Raw genomic sequence first — 24902 nt, forward strand, 5'->3', positions numbered from 1 at the left:
GACAACTTTTTAAACAGGTCCGACAGTGTCAGATCCCATTGGAGCTGAGTTACAGGCAGTTGTAAGCTGCTTGATGCAGGTGCTGGGAATTGCTCTTAACCACTGAGCCATCTCTCCAGCCCTGTTTCTCTCTCTTTAAAACAAACCAACCAACCTGGGGCTGGACAGATGGTTCAACAGTTAATGATACTTGTTGCTCTTTCAGAGGACTGGTTGAGTTCCTAGCACCCACATGGCTGCTCACAACTGTCTCTAACTCCAGTTTCACGGGATCCCATGTCCAGACACATGTGTAGACAAAACCTATAACATAAAATAAAACTTAATTTTTTTCCTTCTTTCTTCTCTCTTTCTCTTGTTAGGTAGTTGAGGACAATCTTAAAATTCTAATCTCTTGCCTCCAACTCCAAAGTGCTGGATTATAGAAGTATGCAAGAATGCCCAGTTTTTGATCTTTTGGGTTTTTTTTGTTTGTCAAAAATGCATGTCATTAGGTTTGGTTGAAAGGCCCTTTACCCAGGGCCATTCCATCTCCTCAGACCCCAGCATCTTAAACTGTGGATTATGACCCCCACATGGGATCATGTCACAGAGGATGGCAAGAGTAAAAGTTTTCTGAACTACAACTAAAACCAACTGAAAGAGAAGGACAGGGGGCTGGATAGTCAGTTTAGCAGTTAAGAGAACCGACCACCCTTCCAGGGGACCTGGGTTCATTTCCCCGAAATCACGCGGCAGCTTACTTATAACCATCCCAGGGATTCTATGCTCTCTTCTTACTTCCTCAGGCCCCCACATGGTACACATACATATATGCAGGCAAAACACTCATACACATAAAATATTAAGTTAAATCTTACATAAGAACCAAGATCAGTCCACTCTGATCTTATTTGAAAAAAAAAAAAAATACTGCCCCCGGATAAGTGGTACACACCTTTAATCCAGCACTCAGGAAGCAGAGGCCCGTGAATCTGTGTGAGCTCAAGAGGCCATCCTGGTCTATGTATCGAGTTCCAGGACAGCCAGGACTACATAAAGCCTGTCTCAAAAAACAAAAACCAACAAAACCGCAAAGGGTAGTGGGTAGAGAAATGACTCAGCAGTTAAGAGCTCTGGCTGCTCTACCGGAGAACCTAGGTTCAATTTCTAGCACCCACATGGCAGCTCACAATCATCTGTAACTCCAGTTCCAGAGGATCTGACACCCTCTTTTGGCCTCTGCAGGCAAAATTTCAATACTCATGAAAAATTTAAATTAAGAAAGAATATTTTAAAATGTTAAAGGGCCGTGAATACAAATATTTTATTTGTATATATGCATTTGTATATACAAGAGTGCCTGTGTCTACAGAGGTCCAAAGAGGGTATTGGATCCCCTGGGACTGGGGTTACTCTTCTTACCTTCATTCCTCACCATGTAAGAATTAGCTTGTATATCACTGTATTGCACTGTTAGAATATTTGACTTTAAAGATTGCAATCTGGGAGTGGCACAGGCCTGTCATCTCAGGTAGAAGCAAGAGGGTCAGGAGTTCAAAGCCAGTCTTGCCTACGTAGTAAATCTGAAGCTTCAGCCAATGAAATCCAAACAGAGGAAGTTAAGGGAGACAAAGGCAGGTGGATCTCTATGAGTTCCAGACGAAATCTAGTCTGTCTAGTGAGTTCCAGGCTAGGCAAAAATATACATTTTCTTGGGCAAAAGGGGGCTGAGAGTGGGCAAAGACCAGGAAGCCTTGCTCTACACCCATCCAGAGGGGCATGGGACTATCTTCACACAGACAACAGAGGTGAAGCATGAACGTTGTCTTAAGAAGCAGCAGAAGTAAAACAAATTGGCCATCAAAAAGAGCACAGGATGACAAGGAGAAGCCTATTGGCCCCCCGAAACAGTTTAGCAGACTGGAGGTGCACAAAGCTAGCTTGAACAGGTGGAAGGCAGAGGTGCTGCCTGGGGCATAGTGTGCTAGGCTAAGTAACCCAGGCACTAATCTAGGGGGCTGGGAACTCTGCTGTTGTCTGCATGGAATCTAGTTGCTGTTTTCCTAAGATTTAGTTTTGTTATTTTAAATTATGTGTTATCTGGGCAGTGGTGCACACCTTCAATCCCAGCACTTGGGAAGCAGAGGCAGGTAGATCTCTGTGAGTTTGAGGTCAGCCTGGTCTACAGAGCAATTTCCAGGACAGGCTCCAAAGTTACACAGAGAAACCCTGTCTCAAAAACCCAAAAAGACTCTAAAGCTACACAGAGAAACCCTGTCTTGAAAAACAAACAAACAAAACAAAAACAAAACAAACAAAAACCCCAAAAGAAAAAAAACAAAAAACCAAAGCAAACAAAAAAACTTATTACTTATTTGGTGCAAATCAAACCCATGGTCTCAGATACTTGAACTAAGCATTTTATCAACTACCCTATATCCCCAGTCTGTGGTTTTTGTTTTGTTTTGTTTTGTTTTTGTCAAACTAACCAAAGTACTGCCAAATAATAATTTTATTTCTTTTATTATTTTTTCTTTCTTTTATGTTGTTGCTTTTTCCAAGACAGTGTCTCACTGTGTAGCTATGGCTGTCCTGGAACTCACTATATAGATCAGGCTGGCTTCGAACCCACAGATCCTCCTCTCATTCTTGAATTAGAAGGTGTGAGCTACAACAGCTGTCCTCAATTTTAGTTTGACAGGGCTATTCTTTCTTCTGAAAAATACATTAGATATAAAATAATTTTTTTCATATCAAAGATGTGCCCCAGGATGGCGATGCAGGCCTGTGGGCTGAGAATTCAGGAGGTGTGGGATAGGGTGATCAAGAATTTAAGGCCAGTTGGCTACATGACAAGTTGGAAAGCCTGGGATATGTGAGACCCTATTTTAAAAACACAACAAAGATGCCCCTGCCTTAAGTTTTGTGTATTATCAGTCTGAGGGCTTGATATGTGAAGATATGTAAAAGATATGTATAGGGTCAGTGCAGGCTCTGAACGCAACATTTTGGTTTTTTTGTTTTTTGTTTTTTCAAGACAGGGTTTCTCTGTGGCTTTGGAGGCTGTCCTGGAACTAGCTCTTGTAGACCAGGACGGTCTCAAACTCACAGAGATCCACCTGCCTCTGCCTCCTGAGTGCTGGGATTAAAGACGTGCGCCACCACTGCCCGGCTCAGTTTCAAGTCTTAATGAAGACAGGGTTTTTATATGGCCTAGAACTCAGAGATTTGCCTGCTTTTGCCTCCCATAGTTGGGTTAAAGGTGCGTACCACCACATGGTGAACTAGCCTGACTCCAATTCAGGCTTAAAAGCCATCTTATAGTAAAGACAAACTAAATTCATTCCTGTTTGTGATTAAGACAGGGTAGGGGGTTTCTAAATGAGGGATTTGGCTGGCAAAATAGACAGGGTTATCAGAGCAGAACATAAACATAACAAGTTAGGCATAATGACCTCCTAAAACAAAGACATGATTGCAAGGTGGTCCTAACAAGGTAGTCTTAATAATCATAATAACCTTCTGAAACAAAGGTAAGGTTTGTAGGATGGTTATAATAACTTTGAAGCAAAGATATTGTTGCCATTTCATGGAACAGGCAGGGCAGAACCATTTTAGTTAACGTTACAGATTGGGCATAGCTCAATCCTTGAGAAACAGAGATTTAATCACAAACAGGAATGAACTTAGTTTGTCTTTACTATAAGATGGCTTTTAAGCCTGAATTGGAGTCAGGCTGGTTCACCATGTGGTAGTACACACCTTTAATCCCAACTATGGGAGGCAAAAGCAGGCAAATCTCTGAGTTCTAGGCCAGCCTTGTGTACCTAGCAATTTCTAGAATAAACACAGCTATAGTGATGAGACCCGGTCTTTCGCACACATACACAAAAAGATTAATTTTAAAATTTTGTGCAATAAGTATTTGACTATTTGTATGTCTGTGTGCTTAGTGCCATCAGAGGACAAAAAGAGGGCGTCAGATCTCATAGATCTAGAGTCAAAAACCATTGACAGCTGGCATATTGATGCTGGATCAAACGCCATTGCTCTGCAAGAGTAACCCATGCTCTGAATCATGGAGCCACGTCTCCAGCCCGGCCCCTTTTCAAGATGATTGTTCTACTTATTTTCTTCCATTTTTTCCTTTAAGTTTTCCAACACATAGACATATGGTATACACTACCGACATATCTTATCCAAAGTAATACATATAATGTGTTCTTCCCCTCCCAGTGATGGGAATCAACCTACAGCCTTGACACATGTTACATAAAGGTTCCACCATTGAGCTACAGCCCCAGCAAAGTGCAGCTTTAACAGTAAAAATATACCAAAACAAAAAGACAAACGATTACAGTTTTCAAACAACGCTGGGGATGTACCTCAGTGGTGGGCAATTGCCTAACATGCACAAAGCCCTTCTTTTTATCTTCAGCTCTGACTGCAAAGCAAACAAGCCCAGGATAAACAACCCCAAAGAACTTAAGACTCAGCGTTCATGGAAAGCAGGAGGACAACAGTCATCATGGACCCGCAGAGAGCCATATGGATGTTTTCAGAGTCACTAATAGCAAAGCAAAGATTGCACTCTTACCAAAAACACTCAGGGGCATCTGTAGGTCATCAACTGGAAAGAATGGATCTGAACTATGGATTTGTATGGAGTCACTGTTCCCTAGACTCTTGGAGAATCACTATTGCTTATCCTTTCCTGAGATTTTGTTCTTTCCTGTGTGTGTTGCCAGTACTTTCACCAGTACCCCAACACACAAAATATATATGTATATATTGTTTTTGTATGATTAAGAGAGTACTTGGTATAAAAATGAAAAGACCTAGCCAGGCGGTGGTGACTGTTACACAGAGAAACCCTGTTTTGAAAAACCAAAAAAAAAAAAAAAAAAAGAAAAAAGAAAAAGACCTTTGTAATGCAGTTCTTTAGAGGTGATTGCTAGTTATTTCATACCTGTTATAACTATAGCAATCACCTCTAAAGAACTGCATTTGTTTTTGTTTTTTGTTTTTCAAGACAGGGTTTCTCTGTAGCTTTGGAGCCTGTCCTGGAACTCAGTAGACCAGGCTGGTCTCAAACTCACTGAGATCTGCCTGTCTCTGCCTTGTGAGTGCTGCGATTAGAGGTGTGCATTATCATACCTGGCCTAATTATTCAGTGCTATTACACCCAGTTTCCTTCTTGTTTTCCTTATGGTTTACTTTGAGAAAACAGCTACCTTCTGGATTTTTGCCATTCTGGTCACAGAAAGGTATAATTTACATGACTGATACCGACTGAAAACTTTTATTGCATTGAGTAAATTCCTGAAATCCTTTTGAGTCAGCACTTTTTTTCCATAATATAAAAAATATTTGGAAACAATTTAAGGGAGGTGGATTTATTTAGGCTCTCAATTTTGGAAGTGTTAGTTCAGGGCTAGCTGGCTTCCTTGCTGTGGGTCTGTGATGAGGAAGAACTTTTACAGGACAGATGGAACAAAGAGAGGAGGAGAGGCTCAAAGTAGCCTTTCAAGGGCACCCCAGTGATTTACTCCAGCCGATACCCCACACTAAGTTTCATCATCTCCAATAATGCCATCTAAGTATGAGTCCACCAAGGCATGTGTCCAGTTGCTTTCCCAAAGCCCTTACTTCTGAACAGTTGCTTTCCCAAAGCCCTTACTTCTGAACATTGTATTGGGGAGCAAGTCTCGGATTTAAACCATACCAACTTTAGCAGCATCCTGGGTAATATGTTATCTGTTTGCCCATGGCAGCTTTCTGCTAATGAATCTGCTATTAGTCCTCTTAAGACAGCTCCTAGCCGGGCGTTGGTGGTGCACACCTTTAATCCCAGCACTCAGGAGGCAGAGCAGGCGGATCTCTGTGAGTTCAAGACCAGCCTGGTCTACAAGAGCTAGTTCCCGAATAGCCTCCAAAGCCACAGAGAAACCCTGTCTCGAAAAACAAAACAAAAAAAAAGACAGCTCCTGATGGTGTATATGGTAGGAGGATCTCCGCGCACTTGAGGCAGGCCTAGTCTACATAGGAGATGCAGGCCATCTAGGCCTACATATTGAGATTCTGTCTTCAAGACAAATAAACAAACAAACGAAACAACAACAAACCGACCTTGACTTCCTGTATGCTTACACTAGCTACAAGAATGAAGATTAAAGTCAGCACCTCAGGGCTGGAGATATGGCTCAGTGGATAAGAGCACTGGCTGTTCTTCCAAAGGACCCTGGTTCAATTCCTGGCACCCACATGGCAGCCTACAACTGTCTATAACTCCAAGATTTGACACTCTCACACAGACATACACACAAGAAAAATGCCAATGTACATAAGGAATAGATAAAGTCAGCACCTCGTCTTCATCATGTTTTACCCTTCATCCTTCTGGAAGCATTGCTGCTCAGATCTCCATATCCTCTATGACGGATACTCTGCTCCAGGTCTGTTCTATTTCCTTGTAACTCTTTGTTACTACTGAATCAGAAACTGGACCAGCTCAGAAACATGGAGTTCTAGAACTCTACCTGGGCTGTACAGCAAGGCTGTGTCTCAAACAAAACAAAACACTATGCTGATTTATAGCTTTGTGCATGTGACACTCACAAAAGAGAAGAAATGAGTATTCTAGTCTCCGTACAGGGGACTAATATTTGAAAACAAAACAAAACCAAACCAAACCCAAGTTTTCTCTTTTCTCCCAAAATATTTGTTACAAACCATGTAAAAATAGAAACTACATAGAAAGAACTACGTTCAAGTATCTATGTTTTGGGGATGATGCTTCTGCTATTTTTTTTTATGTCTTTTTTTTTTTTTTTTTGGTTTTTTGAGACAGGGTTTCTCTGTGGCTTTGGAGGCTGTCCTGGAACTAGCTCTTGTAGACCAGGCTGGTCTCGAACTTACAGAGATCTGCCTGCCTCTGCCTCCCGAGTGCTGGGATTAAAGGCGTGCACCACCAACGCCCGACACTTCTGCTATTTTTAATGACACCATTGAGACATGTGTATTCAAAAACAGCAAAACAAACAAGGTTATAATTCTGAATCTTGTTTTTTTAAAATTTAATAAAAATTATATGTATGGTGTTTTGGTGCATGTATGCCTATGTATCATATGTGTTCCTGCTGTTCATGGAGACCAGAAGTGGGAGAAAGGTCCCCTGGAACTGAGGTTACAGACAGGTGTGAGCCTCCATCTGGGTGTTGGGATTGAGTCTGGGTTCTCTGGAAGAGCAGCAAATGCTCTTAACCAATGAGCTAACTATCTACTCTTACCTCTTATTTTTTTTAAGATTTATATGTGTGCCTGGCAGTGGTGCACACCTTCAATCCCAGCACTCAGAGAGTGAGTTCCAGAATAGCTAGAGGTATACAGAAAAATCCTGTCTTTAAATACCAAAACAAAAGAATTGTATGTATATGTGAGTGTGTGCACATGAGGCCAAAGGTGTTGGATTCCTTCAGAACTGGAGTTATAGGCAATTGTGAGCTGCCCTATCTATGTATTGGGAATGGAACTGAAATCCTCCAAGAGCAGAACAGGATCTTAACTGCTGAACCATCTCTTCAGCCTCTGTATTATTATTTTGAGATAAGGTTTTTTGTAGCCTAGGCTGGTTTCCTATTTACTACATAACGCCAGATGTCCTTGAACTACTGATCTTCCTGCTTCTTCCCCCCCAAGTACTGGGTTATAGGTTTATACAATGAAGCCATATATATATATATATATATATATATATATATATATATATATGGGGGAGTTGTTTTTTGAGACAGGGTTTCCCTGTGGCTTTGGAGGCTGTCCTGGAAGTAACACTTATAGACCAGGCTGGTCTCGAACTCCCAGAGATCTGCCTGCCTCTGCCTCCCGAGTGCTGGGATTAAAGGCATACACCAACAACCCCCCTGGCTTTTGAGCTATATTTTACAGTTTTTCTTATTAATTTTTAAGTTCTATTATGGACTTGCTCCTTTGCTTTAATTTGTGAATTACCTTACTCCTAGTTCAAATTTCTATTATTATTATTATTATTATTATTATTATTATTTTATTATTATTGGTTTTGTGAGACAAGGTTTCTCTGAGTAACAAGTCCTGGAGGTACTGGAACTCACTTTGTAAACCAGGCTGGCCTTAAACTCCCAGAGATCCACCTGCCTCTGCCTCCCAGTGCTGAAACTAAAAGCACGCACCACTGCCAGGCTTTTAAACAACAACAACAACAAAAAGGTTCTCAATATGTAGCCTTGGCTGTTTTATGTAGATCAGACTGGCCTGGAACTCATAGAGCTCCACCTGCCTCTGCCTTCCCAGTGCTGACTTTAATTTAACCATACCAGGTTCCATGCCTGTTCTATTTTAACAACAATAACAATGTAACATTTAAAGTTTTTAAAGATAAATACTATTGTTATTTTAGTATCAAAAGTAAGCAGCTTTATTTGAAAAGTTTATATTTAAAAGCCAGAACTAGGAATTGGGGAGATGGCTCAGCAGTTAAGATCACTCGTTCTTGCAGAGGACTGGAGTTGATTTCTGCTACTCACAGGGCAGCTCGCAAGTGCATGTAACTCTAGTTGTAGGAGACTGGATACCCTGGACATACATGGTGCACATAAACTTATACAAGCATACACATAATTAAGTAAATATCTAAGAAAGAGTCGTGTCTAGGACTATAACTCAGCGGTAGAGTGCTTGATTAACCATATGGGAAGCCCTGGGTTCCCTATATATTACAACAATAAGTAAATTAAAAAAAAAAAAAAGCCAATTGTCTAGAAACCCCAGTTTCCAAAACGCACTTGTTTAAAGCGAAATGTGTAGAAGGAAATGAAAACAGGCGTCTTTTATATTTTTATTGAATAGTCAAATGTCACATCACCTTGTGTTTGTCTCCTTTTGACTTGGGGTTTATTTACCTTTATCACGACAGCCTTCCTACCTTCTCCAAGCTTCCTTTGACCGCACTTAGAAAAACAGCTGAGAAGGCCCAGAGAGATTAAAGCCTGAAGGAATTCAAATGACTCAAGGACTCATTTTCCTTTTCAGCCATCGCAAACAACAACAAAAACCAAAACCAAAAAACCCGACGCTTCCAGCTGGGGGTAAACTGTGGATCACAAAGTTTGCTCAGATGGGAAGCCCCGTTCAGTGTTGATTGCCCGGCTACTGGGTGTCAGGAAAGGTGAACCGAGCCTCGGGGAACAAGTGTGTTCTTTTCCCTGCCACCGACGCTGTTGCTGAGGATGGGAAGAAGGGATGCGATGCGATCGCCCCCTCTGCCCCCCCTTGCTCCCACTCCGTTCCCCCCTGCTCCCCCTCTGTCCCCTCCCCGCTCCCCCTCCCCCTGCTCCCCCTCTGTTCGGCCCCTCCCCTCTGTCCCCCCCCCCCGTGCTCCCCCTACCCCGCTCCCCCTCTGTTCCCACGCCGGCCCGCAGTGGGAAGGAAGCGCCCAGCGTCCTAGAGATCCCCACGCCCGGCACGGTTTAGGCGAATTCTGGCCCCGATTTTATGGAATCATCTGTGTGTGTGTGTCTGAATGTGAGAGTGTGAGCGTTTGTGTACGAGTGTGTGTCTGAGTGTGTGTCTCTGTGTGTGTACAGTGTGTGACTGTGTGCTCGTGTGTGAGTCTGTGTGTGTGTCTGTGTGTGAGCATGGGTGTGTGTCTGTGTACAGTGTGCTCGTGTGTGTGTGTCTGTGAGTGTGAGCGTTTGTGTACGAGTGTCTCTGTGTGTGTACAGTGTGTGACTGTGTGACTGTGTGCTCGTGTGTGTGAATCTGTGTGTCTGAGTATGAGTGTGTGAATGTGTGTGTGTGTAGTGTGTGACTGTGTGCTCGTGTGTGTCAATCTGTGTGTGTGTGTACAGTGTGTGACCTGTCTGCTCGTGTGTGAATGTGTGAATCTGTGTCTGAGTGTCTGTGTATGAGTGTGTTCAGTGTGTGACTGTGTGCTCGTGTGTGTGAATCTGTGTGTGTGTGACAGTGTGTGACCTGTCTGCTCGTGTGTGAATGTGTGAATCTGTGTGAGTGTCTGTGTATGAGTGTGTTCAGTGTGTGACTGTGTGCTCGTGTGTGTGAATCTGTGTGTGTGTGACAGTGTGTGACCTGTCTGCTCGTGTGTGAATGTGTGAATCTGTGTCTGAGTGTCTGTGTATGAGTGTGTTCAGTGTGTGACTGTGTGCTCGTGTGTGTGAATCTGTGTGTGTGTGACAGTGTGTGACCTGTCTGCTCGTGTGTGAATGTGTGAATCTGTGTCTGAGTGTCTGAGTGTGTTCAGTGTGCGACTGTGTGCTCGTGTGTGTGAATCTGTGTGTGTGTGACAGTGTGTGACCTGTCTGCTCGTGTGTGAATGTGTGAATCTGTGTCTGAGTGTCTGTGTATGAGTGTGTTCAGTGTGTGACTGTGTGCTCGTGTGTGTGAATCTGTGTGTGTGTGACAGTGTGTGACCTGTCTGCTCGTGTGTGAATGTGTGAATCTGTGTCTGAGTGTCTGAGTGTGTTCAGTGTGCGACTGTGTGCTCGTGTGTGTGAATCTGTGTGTGTGTGACAGTGTGTGACCTGTCTGCTCGTGTGTGAATGTGTGAATCTGTGTCTGAGTGTCTGTGTATGAGTGTGTTCAGTGTGCGACTGTGTGCTCGTGTGTGTGAATCTGTGTGTGTGTGACAGTGTGTGACCTGTCTGCTCATGTGTGAATGTGTGAATCTGTGTCTGAGTGTCTGTGTATGAGTGTGTTCAGTGTGTGACTGTGTGCTCGTGTGTGTGAATCTGTGTGTGTGACAGTGTGTGACCTGTCTGCTCGTGTGTGAATGTGTGAATCTGTGTCTGAGTGTCTGTGTATGAGTGTGTTCAGTGTGTGACTGTGTGCTCGTGTGTGTGAATCTGTGTGTGTGTGACAGTGTGTGACCTGTCTGCTCGTGTGTGAATGTGTGAATCTGTGTCTGAGTGTCTGAGTGTGTTCAGTGTGCGACTGTGTGCTCGTGTGTGTGAATCTGTGTGTGTGTGACAGTGTGTGACCTGTCTGCTCGTGTGTGAATGTGTGAATCTGTGTCTGAGTGTCTGTGTATGAGTGTGTTCAGTGTGCGACTGTGTGCTCGTGTGTGTGAATCTGTGTGTGTGTGACAGTGTGTGACCTGTCTGCTCATGTGTGAATGTGTGAATCTGTGTCTGAGTGTCTGTGTATGAGTGTGTTCAGTGTGTGACTGTGTGCTCGTGTGTGTGAATCTGTGTGTATGAGTGTGTGTGTGTGTGTATGTACAGTGTGCTCGTGAGTGTGCGCTTGCGTGTCTGTGGGTGATGTTTTTACGGGAGACAGCGTAGCAGTGTTCGCGTGTTTAACTCCTTCAGCGCACGTCGTGACGTACCCGCTGGTGTGTGTCTGTGCTGTGTCTGTGCGTGTGCACACCTTTTACTCCTCCCGGCGGCCCCCGGGCGGGCTCGCGGCGGCCACCACGTCCCAGGGCAGCTGTGGCGCCGGGGAAGCCGACGCGGGGCTCGGCCAGGCCGGGGCGGCGCACGCACGCTCGCCCGCGCCGCTCGCTCGCCGGGGGGGTCGCGGACGCACGTGCGCGCACGCACGCGGGGGGGGGGGCACGCTCCGGAGTGTTTACACCGCTGCCAGCCCGGCCAGGCCCGACCCCGCATCCATCCGGGATCCGGGTCCGCAGCTTCGCGCGCGCCCGGGCCCGACTGGCAGCCACCGCCGGCGCCGCCGCCGCGTCAGAGCGGGGCGGGGGAGGGCGGTGAGGTCAGCGCGGAGCCGGCCGCGCGGCGCATGCGCGGGGGCGGCCCTGTGAGTGGCGGCGGCGGCGCGCGGGGGGCGGGGCGCGGCGCTCGAGGGCGGGGCGGGGGGGGCCTGTGTGTGGGCGGCCGGCGGCGAGTTTGAGAGGTCTGTGGTGCGGGCCGCCCCGAGGGAGCCGGGCGCGGGCCTCGCGCGACCGCCACGGCCGTGAGCGTGGTGAACGCACAGCCGCCAAACTTCCTCCTCTACTGCCCCGATTGAGACCGAGAGAGACAGACAGACAGACAGACAGAGAGAGAGAGAGAGAGAGAGAGCGAGCCTGAGGGAGCCCAGCGTGAGGGAGAGACGGGAGCGCGAGGGAGCCGCCGCCAGCCATCCGCCGGCGAGCGTAGGTCGCGGCGAGAGCGAGCCAGCCGTGTGAGGCAGCGGCCGCCCGCGCGCCAGAGCCGAGCGTCAGGGAGCTGGCCGCAGGGGACGCACGCTCGCCACGGGCGAGCGGCGTGTGAGGGACCCAGCAAGCCAGCGAGCGAGCGAGCGAGCTCCGGCGTGCGGCTGAGGGGCCGCCGCGCCGCCCACCACAACAACTGGAGCAGCTGTCAAAACTTGGCCGCGGCGTGGGCCTGACGGGGCCTGACGGGGCCTGACGGGCTGACGGGTGGCAGTCGCCCCCCCTCCGCGCGCCCTTTCTCCTTTCCCGCCGCGGGCGGCCTGCGGGCGGGCGGGGCCCGCGCGAGACCCCGCGGCAGCCCCCGGGTCCGCCGCGCCCTCCTGGCGCCCGCCGCCGCCCCGCCCCGCCCCTCGCCACCCCGCCCCCTCGCGCCCCGCCGGCCCCGCCTCCGGCCCGGCCCCGCCCCCGCGCGCCCCCGCCCGCCCGCCGCCCCCGCCGGCCCCTGCGCGCCCGAGTGCGGCGCCGCGCCGAGCATGTGTGTGATGTGCGTGTCCTGCAGCCTCCGAATGTTGCGCCTCTGTCCCGGTAGCCTGCTGCCCCGCGCTGCCGCGCGCGCCCTCCCGGCCGGCCGCCGGGAGATGCGAGAGGCTGAGGCCGGGGAGGGAGCAAGCTCGAGCCCGCGGCCAGCGGCGGCGGCGCGGCGCGGCGGCGGCGGCGGGCAGGGGCGGCGCGGCGGCGGGAGGAGCCCCCCAGCGAGGAGGAGAGGAGTGAGGAGGAGGAGGAGGAGGAGGACCGGGATCCATGTGCTTTCCTGGTGACTATTGATGTCGTCGGCTAGGGAGGACCGTTTGAGCGCGGAGCAGCGCAGGCAGCAGCAGCAGCAGCCGCCGCCGCCGGCGGCCCCGAGGAGCCCGGAGCCCCGGCGCCGAGCCCCGCAGCCGCAGACAAAAGACCTCGGGGCCGGCCTCGCAAAGATGGCGCTTCCCCTTTCCAGAGAGCCAGAAAGAAGTAAGTTGGACGAGCGCGGGGGAGCCAGGCGGGCGGCCAGCGGCGGCGCGGCCCGGCCCGGAGCTGTCAGGCCCCCCGGCCCCGGGTGGGGGCGGGCGGCCCAGGCGCGGCCCCGGTTCGGCGCGCCGTCGCAGGGTCCCCCGGTTCCGCCCCGTCGGCTCCGCGCGCTCTTCGCCGCTCCACGCGCGCACTTTACTTTGGAGTTCAGGCCTCGCTCGCGGGAGAACCGCCCGCCCCCGCGGCTTCCCGGGGCCTAGCCCGGCGTCCGCACACGCGCCCGCGAGCACGGCGCCAGCCTGCCGCCCGGCCCCGCCGCTCGCAGCCACCGAGCCCTGGGCGCCGCGGGGCCGAGCTGTCAAACGCGGCGGCCCCGGCGGTCCCGGCGCTCTTTGTCAGCCCGCGGCTCCCTCAACTTTTCCTGCTCCCACCCCGGCGCTTTTTGCCCCCTGATGATATACCTCAGGAAGCCCTCCGAGCCCTCCGCCCCATCCCCCACCGCCCGAGCCGCCCGCACCGCCCGGCCCCGCAGCCCGGCGCCCGGGGTCGCACGGGCCCAGGTGCGAGCCGGCCCCGGAGTTGCGGGAGCCCAGCCCGGGCGCCGCGGCGCTGACGGCCCGGCCCGGAGCACTTTGTCTCTGCGAGCAGACAGCTTTAGACGCCGCTCGCCCGGTAACTTTAACTCCAGCTGGGCAGGCAATGGCTTTCGATTGTGTTTTGAGCGTACGTACGTAACGTAGGTGAGGACTGTCCCCGGTGCATGAAGCGGACGAGAAGAAGTGCTGTCTTCGCCCAGTGATTGTCCCGCAACTTTGCTTGAAACACGAAGGAACCCGCCTCGGTGCCAGGGAGTGAGTTGCTGTGCTATTGTGGCTCCCGTGGGTGCCGCGGAACATTTGTGACGGTCTTTCAAAGTTGCAGAATGGCGAGTGTTGCTTACTCATTTCATTGTATGGCGTGCTCATTGAACTGGCCGTGGTGGAAGGGTGCGCTGGGGCTGGAAGGAAGACGCCAGCACCTTTATGGACAGGCTGTTTCTTTGGTTTGCGTGCTTTCATTTGTTGTGCAGTAAAAAATAGTGTTAACTGAGGCATAGCAGCTTGGGCTTCAGGAACCCATTAAGCCCTTGACCTTTTTTTTTTTTTTTTTTTTTTTTTTTTTTGAGGTTTGCTATCCTACTACGAAATGTTCCAGGGCCTTCAGTCGCCTCCATATTTTATTGCCTGCGGGTCAGTTCTTACCTAGCTGTGAAAATCTTGAGAGAGACATTGTATAGAGGATGTATACATTATTACATTAGGTTCTTTGTGATACAAAGTTTATAAAGTAAGAGTTTATTTTGTCTGTTACTTTGTAAGGTGATGTCCTGCATAAAATACCATTATGTCTGCCTTGACTGAAATTTGGAGGATGTGGCTTCTTAAGTAATTTTGGACTTGGTCAGTTTAAAACAAATACTGTTTTAAAAAGGAACACGGTTTTAAATCATGTTCGAATTTTGCTTCCATTCCTTTCCATTTTCTGTTTGAACAACATTTGTGTCTCATAAAAAGGTTCATGGTGACCCACGCTTTTGATCCCGGCACTCAGGAGGCAGAGGCAGGTGGATCTCTTGAGTTCAAGGCCAGCCTTGTCTCCAGAGCAGTTCCAAGATAGCCAGGGCTACACAGACAAACCCTCTCTTGAAAAAGAAAAAGGAAAACATTTACATCTCTTACTATATGTTAGTTTGAGATTATTATATGGTTTATATTTGTATTCAAAATTTTCCATTTAGAAGGAGTAGACATAGAAGCAATCGTGTTTGCAGTGCTTGGGTCATTCACAACACATGCACACACATTGTGTTGACATGAGCTCTGCTGTATTAGTGCAACTCAGGTGTGTTAGTCAAACTCCTGAACTGGAAGACCGGTTATTGTCACTGTATTATTTTCATTTTTATCGCTACTATCAATGAAGATATGTGGGCTTTTGAGAAGTTAAACATATTTCTAAAGAATGATAGTATAGTTTAAAAAAAACATGGGAACTGTTTAGGTTAGTTCTGTTTTGGATTTTTGTCTCTTGCTGAAAAGCAAAGATAATTCTTTGGGAAGTAAAATGTAGTGATAACTTGATTCCAACTATTAACTTTTTTTTTAAAATTAGGCATCTTTTTGAATGGAATGGAATTTCTAATTGATTTTGAAACATGCAAATGGAAACTGATGTGTGAAAAGGAATTGTGAACCTTCACTATATTAGAATCCATGTGGAAAAGACCCTGTAGTTAGTGGAGACCCTGAAAGTGAAACTGATGTGTAACAAACGTGATTAAGGTTTCCAATAAATGAATAATTTGGAATTGCAAACAGTGCACTGAAGAAATGAAAGTTAATATCCTTTATTTGTTTGTTTGTTTAAGACAGAATTTCTTTCTGTAGCTCTGGTTGACCTGATCCTTACTATCTAGACCAAGACTGGCCTTGAACTCACAGAGGTCTGTGTGTCCCTTCCTCTCTAACCCTGGGATAAAATACTGCCCCACTACATCCCTTGAAAGTTAAATAATAATCTGCCCTGGCAGTGGTGGTGCATGCCTTTAATCCCAGCACTCTGGAGACAGAGGCAGGCAGATCTCTGAGTTCAAGGCCAGCCTGGTCTACAGAGCGAGTGCCAGGATAGGCTCCGAAGCTACACAGAGAAACCCTGTCTCGAAAAACAAAACAAAAAACAAAAAACAAAAAAACAAAAAAACAAAAAAAAAGAGAAAGAAAGTTAAATAATCTTTATGAAATGTACCAGAAATAAAGGTTTTAATATTATCTGCCAAGATTGAAACACAAGGCCTTAGGATACTGGTTTGCTTATAACAGAATGGATTTTTGAACTCATCTTTGGATTGGGAAAAGGTGAACATGCACTATTAATTAATTGTATTTGAATTCTTAATAATTAAGTAAACAAATTAAGTGTTTCATAGCTTTAGCTAGCTGAATTTTTATCACATTTAAAAGGCATAGACTATGTAGTTAGTGGGTTTTACATTAATTGAAATCATTAAAATTATGTTAATACCTAAAAGTAAATATTTTGAACTGAAGGACTCTTTTGAGGCAGAATTTTAAAAGTAGATATATACACAGGAATTTCCTATTGTACGAATATCAAGTGTATTATAGTGGAGCCCATTTTATATGGAGGGATACCTTGCTCAGCTTAGACACAGGGGTGTGGGGGTAGGAAGGTGCCTTGGTCCTGCCTCAACTAGAAGATGGGACAGACTTAGTAGACTTCCTAGGGGACACCTTACCCTCTCCATGGAGCAGATGGGAGGAGGGGGGAGTAGAAGGAGTGGAAGGAAAGGAGGGAGGGGGAACTGGGATTGGAATGTAAGAAATAAATTAATAAAAAAAAACCCAAAACCAAAAAACTTACATTTGTCTGAAATTTCTCCTTAACTACAAAGACTCTTTAGTTACTTTGAGTGCTTGTAATCTTTACCTGAGCACCCTGATAAAACAGCCCCTGCTGGAGGATTGTATACTCCAGAGGTCTATAATTCTGTCAATGTTAAACAAAAGTTTTCCTGATTTTTTTTTTTTTTTTTAAAGACAGAGGTTTCACTGTGGCCCTGCAACCCACTTTGTAGACCAGGCCGACTGGGATTATTAAATAGAGTAAACTATGCTTGTGGAATTTTGGGGATTAAATGTTAACTTCTACACCTGGCTTTAGTGGGAAGCCCAGGAGGTATTCTGCCATGTTTGTTATGTCATCAAAGTTGGTGTTAGCAGTGGCAAGTGGTGAACAGGCAATGTGGAAGCAGCAGGTGGCAGGGACAGGATTTCTGAGATACTGTATTCAATTCTCATTGAGTCAGCTGTGTGCCCTGAATCACTTTTCAGAGGGCAATTACTGTTATTGGAGGGACAACTTGAGTCTTATTGCTATAGAAAAATCAGAAACAATGGATGGTGTCTTACAAGGGATCAGCAAAAATTTCAGTGCCACTGGACTGTTGTTACTTTGTTGTAAGACTCTTTCAAAATTTCCCATACCTGCCAACTTGAAATAAGCAATAGACAACTTCTCTACTATATGTACTGTTTAATTGATCACTCACTATTCATGCCTTTTGAGATAATACAAGTATGTCATGTTTATGATAGCAATTCTTTGATATTATTTTCCTTAGTTTCCTTTCCTACCTCTCTTCCCTTTCTTATTTATTTATTTTTTTTTAAGATAAGGTCTGGCCATGCGTTGTTGGCGCACGCCTTTAATCTCAGCACTCGGGAGGCAGAGGCAGGCGGATCTCTGTGAGTTCGAAGCCAGCCTGGTCTCCAGAGTGAGTGCCAGGATAGGCTCCAAAGCTACACAGAGAAACTTTGTCTCAAAAAACCACAAAAAAAAAAAAAAAGAAAAAGAAAAAAAGATAAGGTCTGTTATGTATCCCAGGTTGATTTTGAACTCTATGTAGTCTGAACTAGGCTAGAATTTGAATACTCTTTCCTCAGCATCCCACATCAGGGATTGTGGATATGTAGGGCCATGCTGAGCAAACAATAATTTTTAAGTTTTAATACTTTTTAAGCTAGCAGATATATGGAGGTTATATATAATGCATATTTGTATCTATCTAATCTAATCTATATGTATCTACTGATCTCTGGTTCATAATAGGCACTAAAATGTTTTAATTTAATTGAAAACTGGATCTGGGATTGTCAGCTTCTCTTTTCTGTAAGGGGAGGTTGTTCTAACTTGGCTCTGCTGTGGTTTACTATTGTCCTGTTTTAGTTTTTTTTTTTTTTTTTTTTCTTCGAGACAGGGTTTCTCTGTGGCTTTGGAGGCTGTCCTGGAACTAGCTCTTGTAGACCAGGCTGGTCTTGAACTCACAGAGATCCACCTGCCTCTGCCTCCCGAGTGCTGGGACTAAAGGTGTGTGCCGCCAATGCCCGGCTTGTCCTGTTGGTTTATTCCTAGGAATTTTTAATATTTGAGAATATGATTTTAGTTTCATAATTTCACATTGCTTGTTGAGTTGATAAACATGGAGTTCCATGAAAGTTTAAAAGTATTGTATAGTTTAATTTCTCATTCTTAAGATGATTTATTATATTTTCCTGTTACCCACTTAATTCTATGATGCAAGTTTTGCAGTCAATTTGCAGAGTTCCAAACTGATTACAAGACTATACATAAGACCTGCCTTCTGTTTTGCAAAACTAACTACAGGTTATTCTTTCGGCCACAGGTTTTTCTGATCAGGTAGTGGCTGTCCAGTCCTTATATCTTTTAAGTCAATATAAGCTTATGACAAAGGAACTTTCATAGAACTTCATTGGCATTCCAAAATAAATATGGTCAGTTTTTAAGTATTAAGAACACTAGATTGGGCTGGAGAGAAGGCTGTGTGGTTAAGAACATTTGTTGCTCTTCCAGAGTATGTTCCCACACCCATGTTGGGGAGTTTATAAAGTGCACATACATGTGTGCAGGCAAATACTCATACACATACTAATATTCTCTCTCCCCACATGTCTTTAACTGGTTGTGGTGGTACACACTTTGATCCTAGCACTTGGGAGGCAGAGGCTGCTGTATCTCTGAGTTGTAGATCAGTGTGGTCTACACAACAAAGTTCGAGGCCAACCAGAGCTACACAGTGAAATCTTGTCTTAAAACAAACAAACTAACAAACATCCTTTTAAAAAGTAGAGCACTAGATGTTCTCTCCAAGCATTTCTGGTGGAGAGACGTAAGGTATCCTTAACAGGATGTAATTTTTGGCTTTGCATCTGTGATGCTCTTAGGCAAAAGTTGATGCCACAGAATAAACCAACCTTCCTTCCTTCCTTCTTTACCTTTTTTCTTTTTTTCTTTTTGGTTTTTGGAAGCAGGGTTTCTCTGTGTAGCTTTCAAGACCAGGCTGGCCTTGAACTCAGAGTTTCACCTGCCTCTGCCTCCCAAGTTCTGGGTGTCAGATTTTTTTTTGGGGGGGGGGGTTTCGAGACAGGGTTTTTCTGTGGCTTTGGAGCCTGTCCTGGAACTAGCTCATGTAGACCAGGCTGGCCTCAGAACTCACAGAGATCCACCTGCCTCTGCCTCCGAGTGCTGCGTGCACCACCACACCACCACCACCACCACCACCACCACCACCACCACCACCGAGCCAGAATAAACTTTCTAATAGATGTGTTTCCCTATTAAGTTTTTTTCTTTTTTACTTTTACACTTATTTATATGTGTGCGCATACATGTGTATGTATATGGACTCAACGGATGCCTCAGTCTGAGTGAAGGTAAGGATGACTTGCAGGAGTAGGCTCTCTTGTACCATGTGGGTTCAAGGCTAGATAGCAAGTACATTTAGACACAAAGTCATCTTGTTGACCCCTAAATATTTTGTGGTGTTGTTTTTATCTGTTGGTTTTTAGCAAACTGATTAATCCTTTCCTTCTCCCATAAAATTTTCTTTATCGTGTTTATACCTAGTAACTATTTTCAGAAAACAAGTTGTAAAAAGTAAAATGGACATGATAACTGAGATCTGACTGCCTCTGCCTTCTGAGGTCTTGGATTAAATCCCCGCTTATTTTTACTTTGTATTTGACTGAGTGACTATGTACATATATATATATATATATATATATATATATATATATATATATATATATCTCGTGTGACTGCCTGGTGCATGCAGAGACCGGAAAGCTGCACTGAATTCCCTGGATCTAGAGTTATAGGCGGCTGTGAGCTGCCGTTATGGGTGTGAGACTTGGAATTGGGTCACCTGCAAGAGAAGCATGTTCTGTCAAAATATCAACTATCTCTATAGCTTAGAATTAGAAGCTTGCTCTCTTGCAGAATATGAGAGATTCTGAATACTACTTTAGAGGAACAGGAATGACACAGCTTTTTTCCACTTTAATGAGATAGAAAAGGCCTTATCTAAAAGATGTTTCACTTTGCTTATGCTGTTGTGTGATAGCAGGAGCTATATAAAACACAAAGTTTGAGATGACTTAGGCTTTCTGTTCACTTTTGCATTCAAATATTTTTATGTTTATTTTTATTTTATGTGGATGAGTGTTTTGATTGCATGTATGTCTGCAATGTGTGCGTGCCTAAGGGAATCAGAAGAAGGCATCAGATCCCTGGCAACTGGAATTAATAGGTTGTTGTGAGCTACCATGTGGATGCTGGCAGCCAAACTCTGATTTTTTTCTGTAGAGCAACAAGTTGGTTTTGTTTTTGTTGTTATTTTCTCAAGACAGGGTTTCCTTGCTTTGTAGGCGAGGCTGGCTTTGAACTCACTGAGGTATGCTTTCCTCTGCCTCCCAAGTGCTGGGATTAAAGGTGTGTGCAACAAGTGTTCTTAACTGCTGAGTCAACTCTCCAGCTACTTTGTCCACTTTTAAAAATAATAAGACATTCTTTCTTTGTGAGTTAACATTAATTAAATTGATATCTATCTATCTATCTATCTATCTATCTATCTATCTATCTATCTATCTATCTATCTATCTATATGTGATTGGACACATACACATACACACTCCAGAGCACAGTTTGCAGGAATCAGTTCTCCTTCTACCTTGTGGGACTTAGGATCAAATTCAGGTTGCCAGGTTTTGTGGCAGGCACCTTTACTGGTTGAGACATCTTGCTGATCCTCTGTTCACTTTTTTGTTGTTTTTAGAGAGGATCCCATTATGTATAGGTTATTGGCTTGGAATTTGATATGTAGACCAGGCTGGTCTCCATATTGTAACTGTCATGTGCCTTGAAGTTGTCATGTGCTTCCTGCCTCTGCCTCCCAACTTCTAGGATTACAGGCATGTTCTACCACATCTGGCTCTGTTGACAATTTAGCTTTTTTCCTTGGGCACATGTCACCCACTTATAGAACATGCTGAATATCAAGTCTACACAAGATAGTAGTCACCAGCCAGGTGGAGTCTTGGAAGGTTTATTGGAAGTAGTGTTTGAATTAAATCCTGAAGGGTTGGTGAGGTTTAGCCAAGTAGAGTGATAAGAAACTGTATTTGGGAGAGCAGAGGGAATACAATTATTTTAGAGGGAAGTTAGAGTGTTTTCCTGATGGAAAATGGAGGCAGAGGTTTAATATAGGGAGTGGGATCAAGCTGTAGTGGTTCTTGAGCTAATGAATTTGGCTCTGTGCTGTGTTACCAACTTTTAGGACTTTTAAATGGGTTACAGACTCACAGTCATAGCCTGAATGATAGCTGACTCTTAAGGCCTACCACCCTCTTAAGGGGGGTGGTAGGTGAGTAAAAACAATTTTTTTGGTTGTTGTTTTGGTCATGTTTTGAGATGAACGCCTAGAGTTGAGGCCTGGTCCCTAATTCCCAATCCTCCTCTTACCTCCTAAGTGTTATTTTACAGCCCTGGCTAGCCTGGAACTCTGTGTAGACCAGGTAGGACTGGAACTCCCAGAGACCCACCTGTAATTTAATGAGGGTTATTTTAGAAAACCACCATGATGAAAAGTGCGAACAGACAATGTGCTGCGGTTGCAGTGTCTTAGGCAAGGCAGAGGCGAAGGGAAGATCACTGGAGATGTGGCAGGGAAGGAAGCAGTACTAATTGTTGCCGAGGAGGAGTGTGAAATTTTCTGCATATATAGCTAGAGCATAGAAATGCTCAAGCAGTATCTGGGGAATGAAGGGAATTTTGGAATAGCTCAGGATAGGTTTGTGATTTACCTGACCTGCGTACAAGCCATGGTCTGCTTTGCAGTTTCCCCTCTCCGGCCTCACACATTTTAGACAAGTTCTTAATCACTTGAACTACACCTCTGGCCCCTTCTGTGCAGAGATAGATCTCGGAGCCAAGGTGAGAGGCTGCCTGCCCTATTGTTGGCTTAAGTGAAACCTTTTTAGGAGTTATAAAGTTATAAGCTTAATTCTGACTTTATGCTATAAAAAGTACACACTAAAACGTGTGTGGATTTAGTGTACAGAAAAATATTTGGAAGGGTATATATACTTTGTAATTCCTGAACTAAAAAATATTAATTTGTTTGGGTTTGCTTTTGAGGTAGGGTTTCACTATATAGCACTGGGTGGCTTTGAATTTACAACCTCTGCCTACCAATGCCTGGATTAAAGGTATGGGTCACCATGCTTGGCAAAGTTTAACAATTTGTTATTATTATTATTATTATTTGGTTTTTCGAGACAGGGTTTCTCTGTGTAGCTTTGGAGCCTATCCTGGTACTCGCTCTGGAGACCAGGCTGGTCTGGAACTCACAAATATCTGCCTGCCTCTGTCTCCCAAGTGCTGGGATTAAAGGCGTGCGCCACCAACGCCAGGTATTATTATTATTATTATTATTATTGTTATTATTTGGTCTTTCGAGACAGGTTTTCTCTGGCTTTGGAGGCTAGCTCTTGTAGACCAGGCTGGTCTTGGAACTCACAGAGATCCACCTGCCTCTGCCTCCTGAGTGCTAGGATTAAAGGTGTGTGCCACCACCTCCTGGCTCAAAGGTTAATAATTTAAAATACTGTTTTACATGTAAGAAATAGAAATTATGGGGGAAAAATCATAGCTATTATTCTTAAATTTTATTATTTGTGTGTGAGTTAGTGTTTGCACTAGTGTTAAGGCAGGGTCTATTGTCATCTCCCAGTGACTTACTATCCCTGGCTGGCTTGGAACTTGCTATGTAGGCAGGATGGTCCAGAATTCATAGAAATCCATCTACCTGTATTTGCCTTCCAAGGCAGGCTCAAATCAGGGTTTTTACTGAATGTTTTTCATTATAAAGAATAGTAACTCCTTAGGAAAGCTCTGCATATAGTAATGTTAGGACAAAATGATTTTAACATTTTTCATTACCCAAACCTATATGTCAGTATTGTGGGATTTTTTTAAAAATAGAAAGTTTAATCATTTAAGATCCTACAAAAGATAATTATTTTAAATTTATTTTTTCAAGTTTGATCGTTTATACAATGTATTGACACCAACACCCAGCTCCATTGTTTTATACTTTTTTTTTTTTTTTTTTTTTTTTTTTTTTTTCTGGAGACTGGGTCTCATTGTGTAGCCCTGAAACTCACTATGTAAACTAGGCTGGTTTCTGCCTCTAGATTGCTCCCCTATGCTCAGAACATCTTTTTCTTTTCAAACTTTAGTGTGTGTGTGTGTACATGCACATGCATGTCTGATATCTATACAGACATGCTTATGCATATAGCCATCCTTATGCCATTGTATGCATATGAAAAGCAGAAGACAACTTTGTAGAGTTTTTTTCTCTGCCTGTACATATGTTCTGGGAACTGAACTCAGACCAGAGCTGCAAGCACCTTTATGTACTGAGCCACCTTGCTGGCTCCATTTCTTATATATTTCATATTTGGTAATGTTTGCTTTGTAAGTTTAACTGTAACCTATTACATTAGAAGCAAAGTAGTTAATTGTTATTGTATTCTATATGGTTTTGTTCTTAATTCCATTCTTTAGAGGAGCCTAGCAAAAATTAAGGCAAAATAAAACTTCTGTCTCTTGATGTTTGGGATTTTTTTTCCAGTGCTAAAGATTGAACCCCGAGTATTATTTCATGCTAGACAGTGAGGCATTGAGCTACATCTCAGTACATATAGCCTTGAGAGTGTAATGTATTTCATGTTTGATACAAGTATCAAATTATGTACAAAAATTACCATAAAACCTTAAGGTTTTCATAATTAGACAGTGCTACCAGATTGAAGTATTTGGTTAGGTTGGCCATAGTTTTCTCCTATTAGAATCATGAACTTATCATTGCCTATTGAAATTAGGTGAGACATTATTATTATTATTATTATTATTATTATTATTATTAGAACTCAATATGTAGATTAGGCCCGTTTCAAACTCAGAGATTTGCCTGCCTCTGCCTCCTTAGTGCTGAGATTAAAGTTTCTCAAATTAGGCTAAGTGAAACTTTCAAGAATATTTAATCAAAGTTGGGTGTGGTGGCTCACTCCTTTAGTCCTAGCACTTGGGGACAGAGGCAAGTGGATCTCTGTGAGCTTAGGCCAGCTTGGTCTACAAAGCAGTTCCAGGACAGCCAGGGCTGTTACATAGAGAAATCCTGTGTTGAGAAACAAACAAGAAAGAATATTTAATGTGTCTAGAGACAGAGGCTGTAAATTATGTGGGGCTTATATACACATCATGGTGTTATCTGTATAGTACTAAAGGAAGAGATGGTGTCTACTGTTACAAGCGTCTCCATTGGGCCATATTTATTTATAACTAATCTGTTGTAGTTATGTATTGTCTAGTCCTGTTTGGCAGCAGTAATGACACTTGACTAGGTTTGGATGTAGTTTTTTTCTTTTGTGCTTTGGGAGTCTTTTTTTCTTTTTTCCAAGACAGGGTTTTTCTCTGTAGCCATGTCTATCCTGGAATAAGGTCTATGTAGACCAGGCCTCTGGAGTGCTGGGATTAAAGGTGTAGGCAATCACCACCTGACTGCTCTTTTGAGAGTCTTAAGTGATTGCAGTAGAGAGAGAGAGAGAGAGAGAGAGAGAGAGAGAGAGAGAGAGAGTCCCAGACTGACTATTCCAGAGTCTCTGCAGGGTTTATGTCTCGTAGTTGATGTTTTGGTTGAGGGCAGTCACAATCACTGGTAAGAGTAGCAGAGGCACCACCCAGTTGAACCCAGCCAAGATTGTGAAATCATGAATAAATATGGAGGGTTGTTCCCAGCAACAAATAATAGTAATGATGCACACGAGGCTGGAAAGATGGCTCAGTGGGT

At 44.8% G+C, this 24902-nt stretch overlaps 1 protein-coding gene across 1 annotated transcript in view; it reads left to right on the forward strand.

The window, feature by feature from the left end:
* Window positions 1-12951: 12951 nt before the first annotated feature.
* Window positions 12952-24902, forward strand: part of Kmt2c (lysine methyltransferase 2C) — a 193961-nt gene continuing 182010 nt past the window's right edge. Inside the window, 2 exon segments of the mRNA XM_027428523.1 lie at window positions 12952-13024; window positions 13027-13135. Of these exon segments, the coding sequence (XP_027284324.1) occupies window positions 12952-13024; window positions 13027-13135 (182 nt within the window).

This window comes from Cricetulus griseus, chromosome 8, assembly GCF_003668045.3.
Source record: "Cricetulus griseus strain 17A/GY chromosome 8, alternate assembly CriGri-PICRH-1.0, whole genome shotgun sequence".
In the NCBI taxonomy this organism is placed as follows: domain Eukaryota; kingdom Metazoa; phylum Chordata; class Mammalia; order Rodentia; family Cricetidae; genus Cricetulus; species Cricetulus griseus.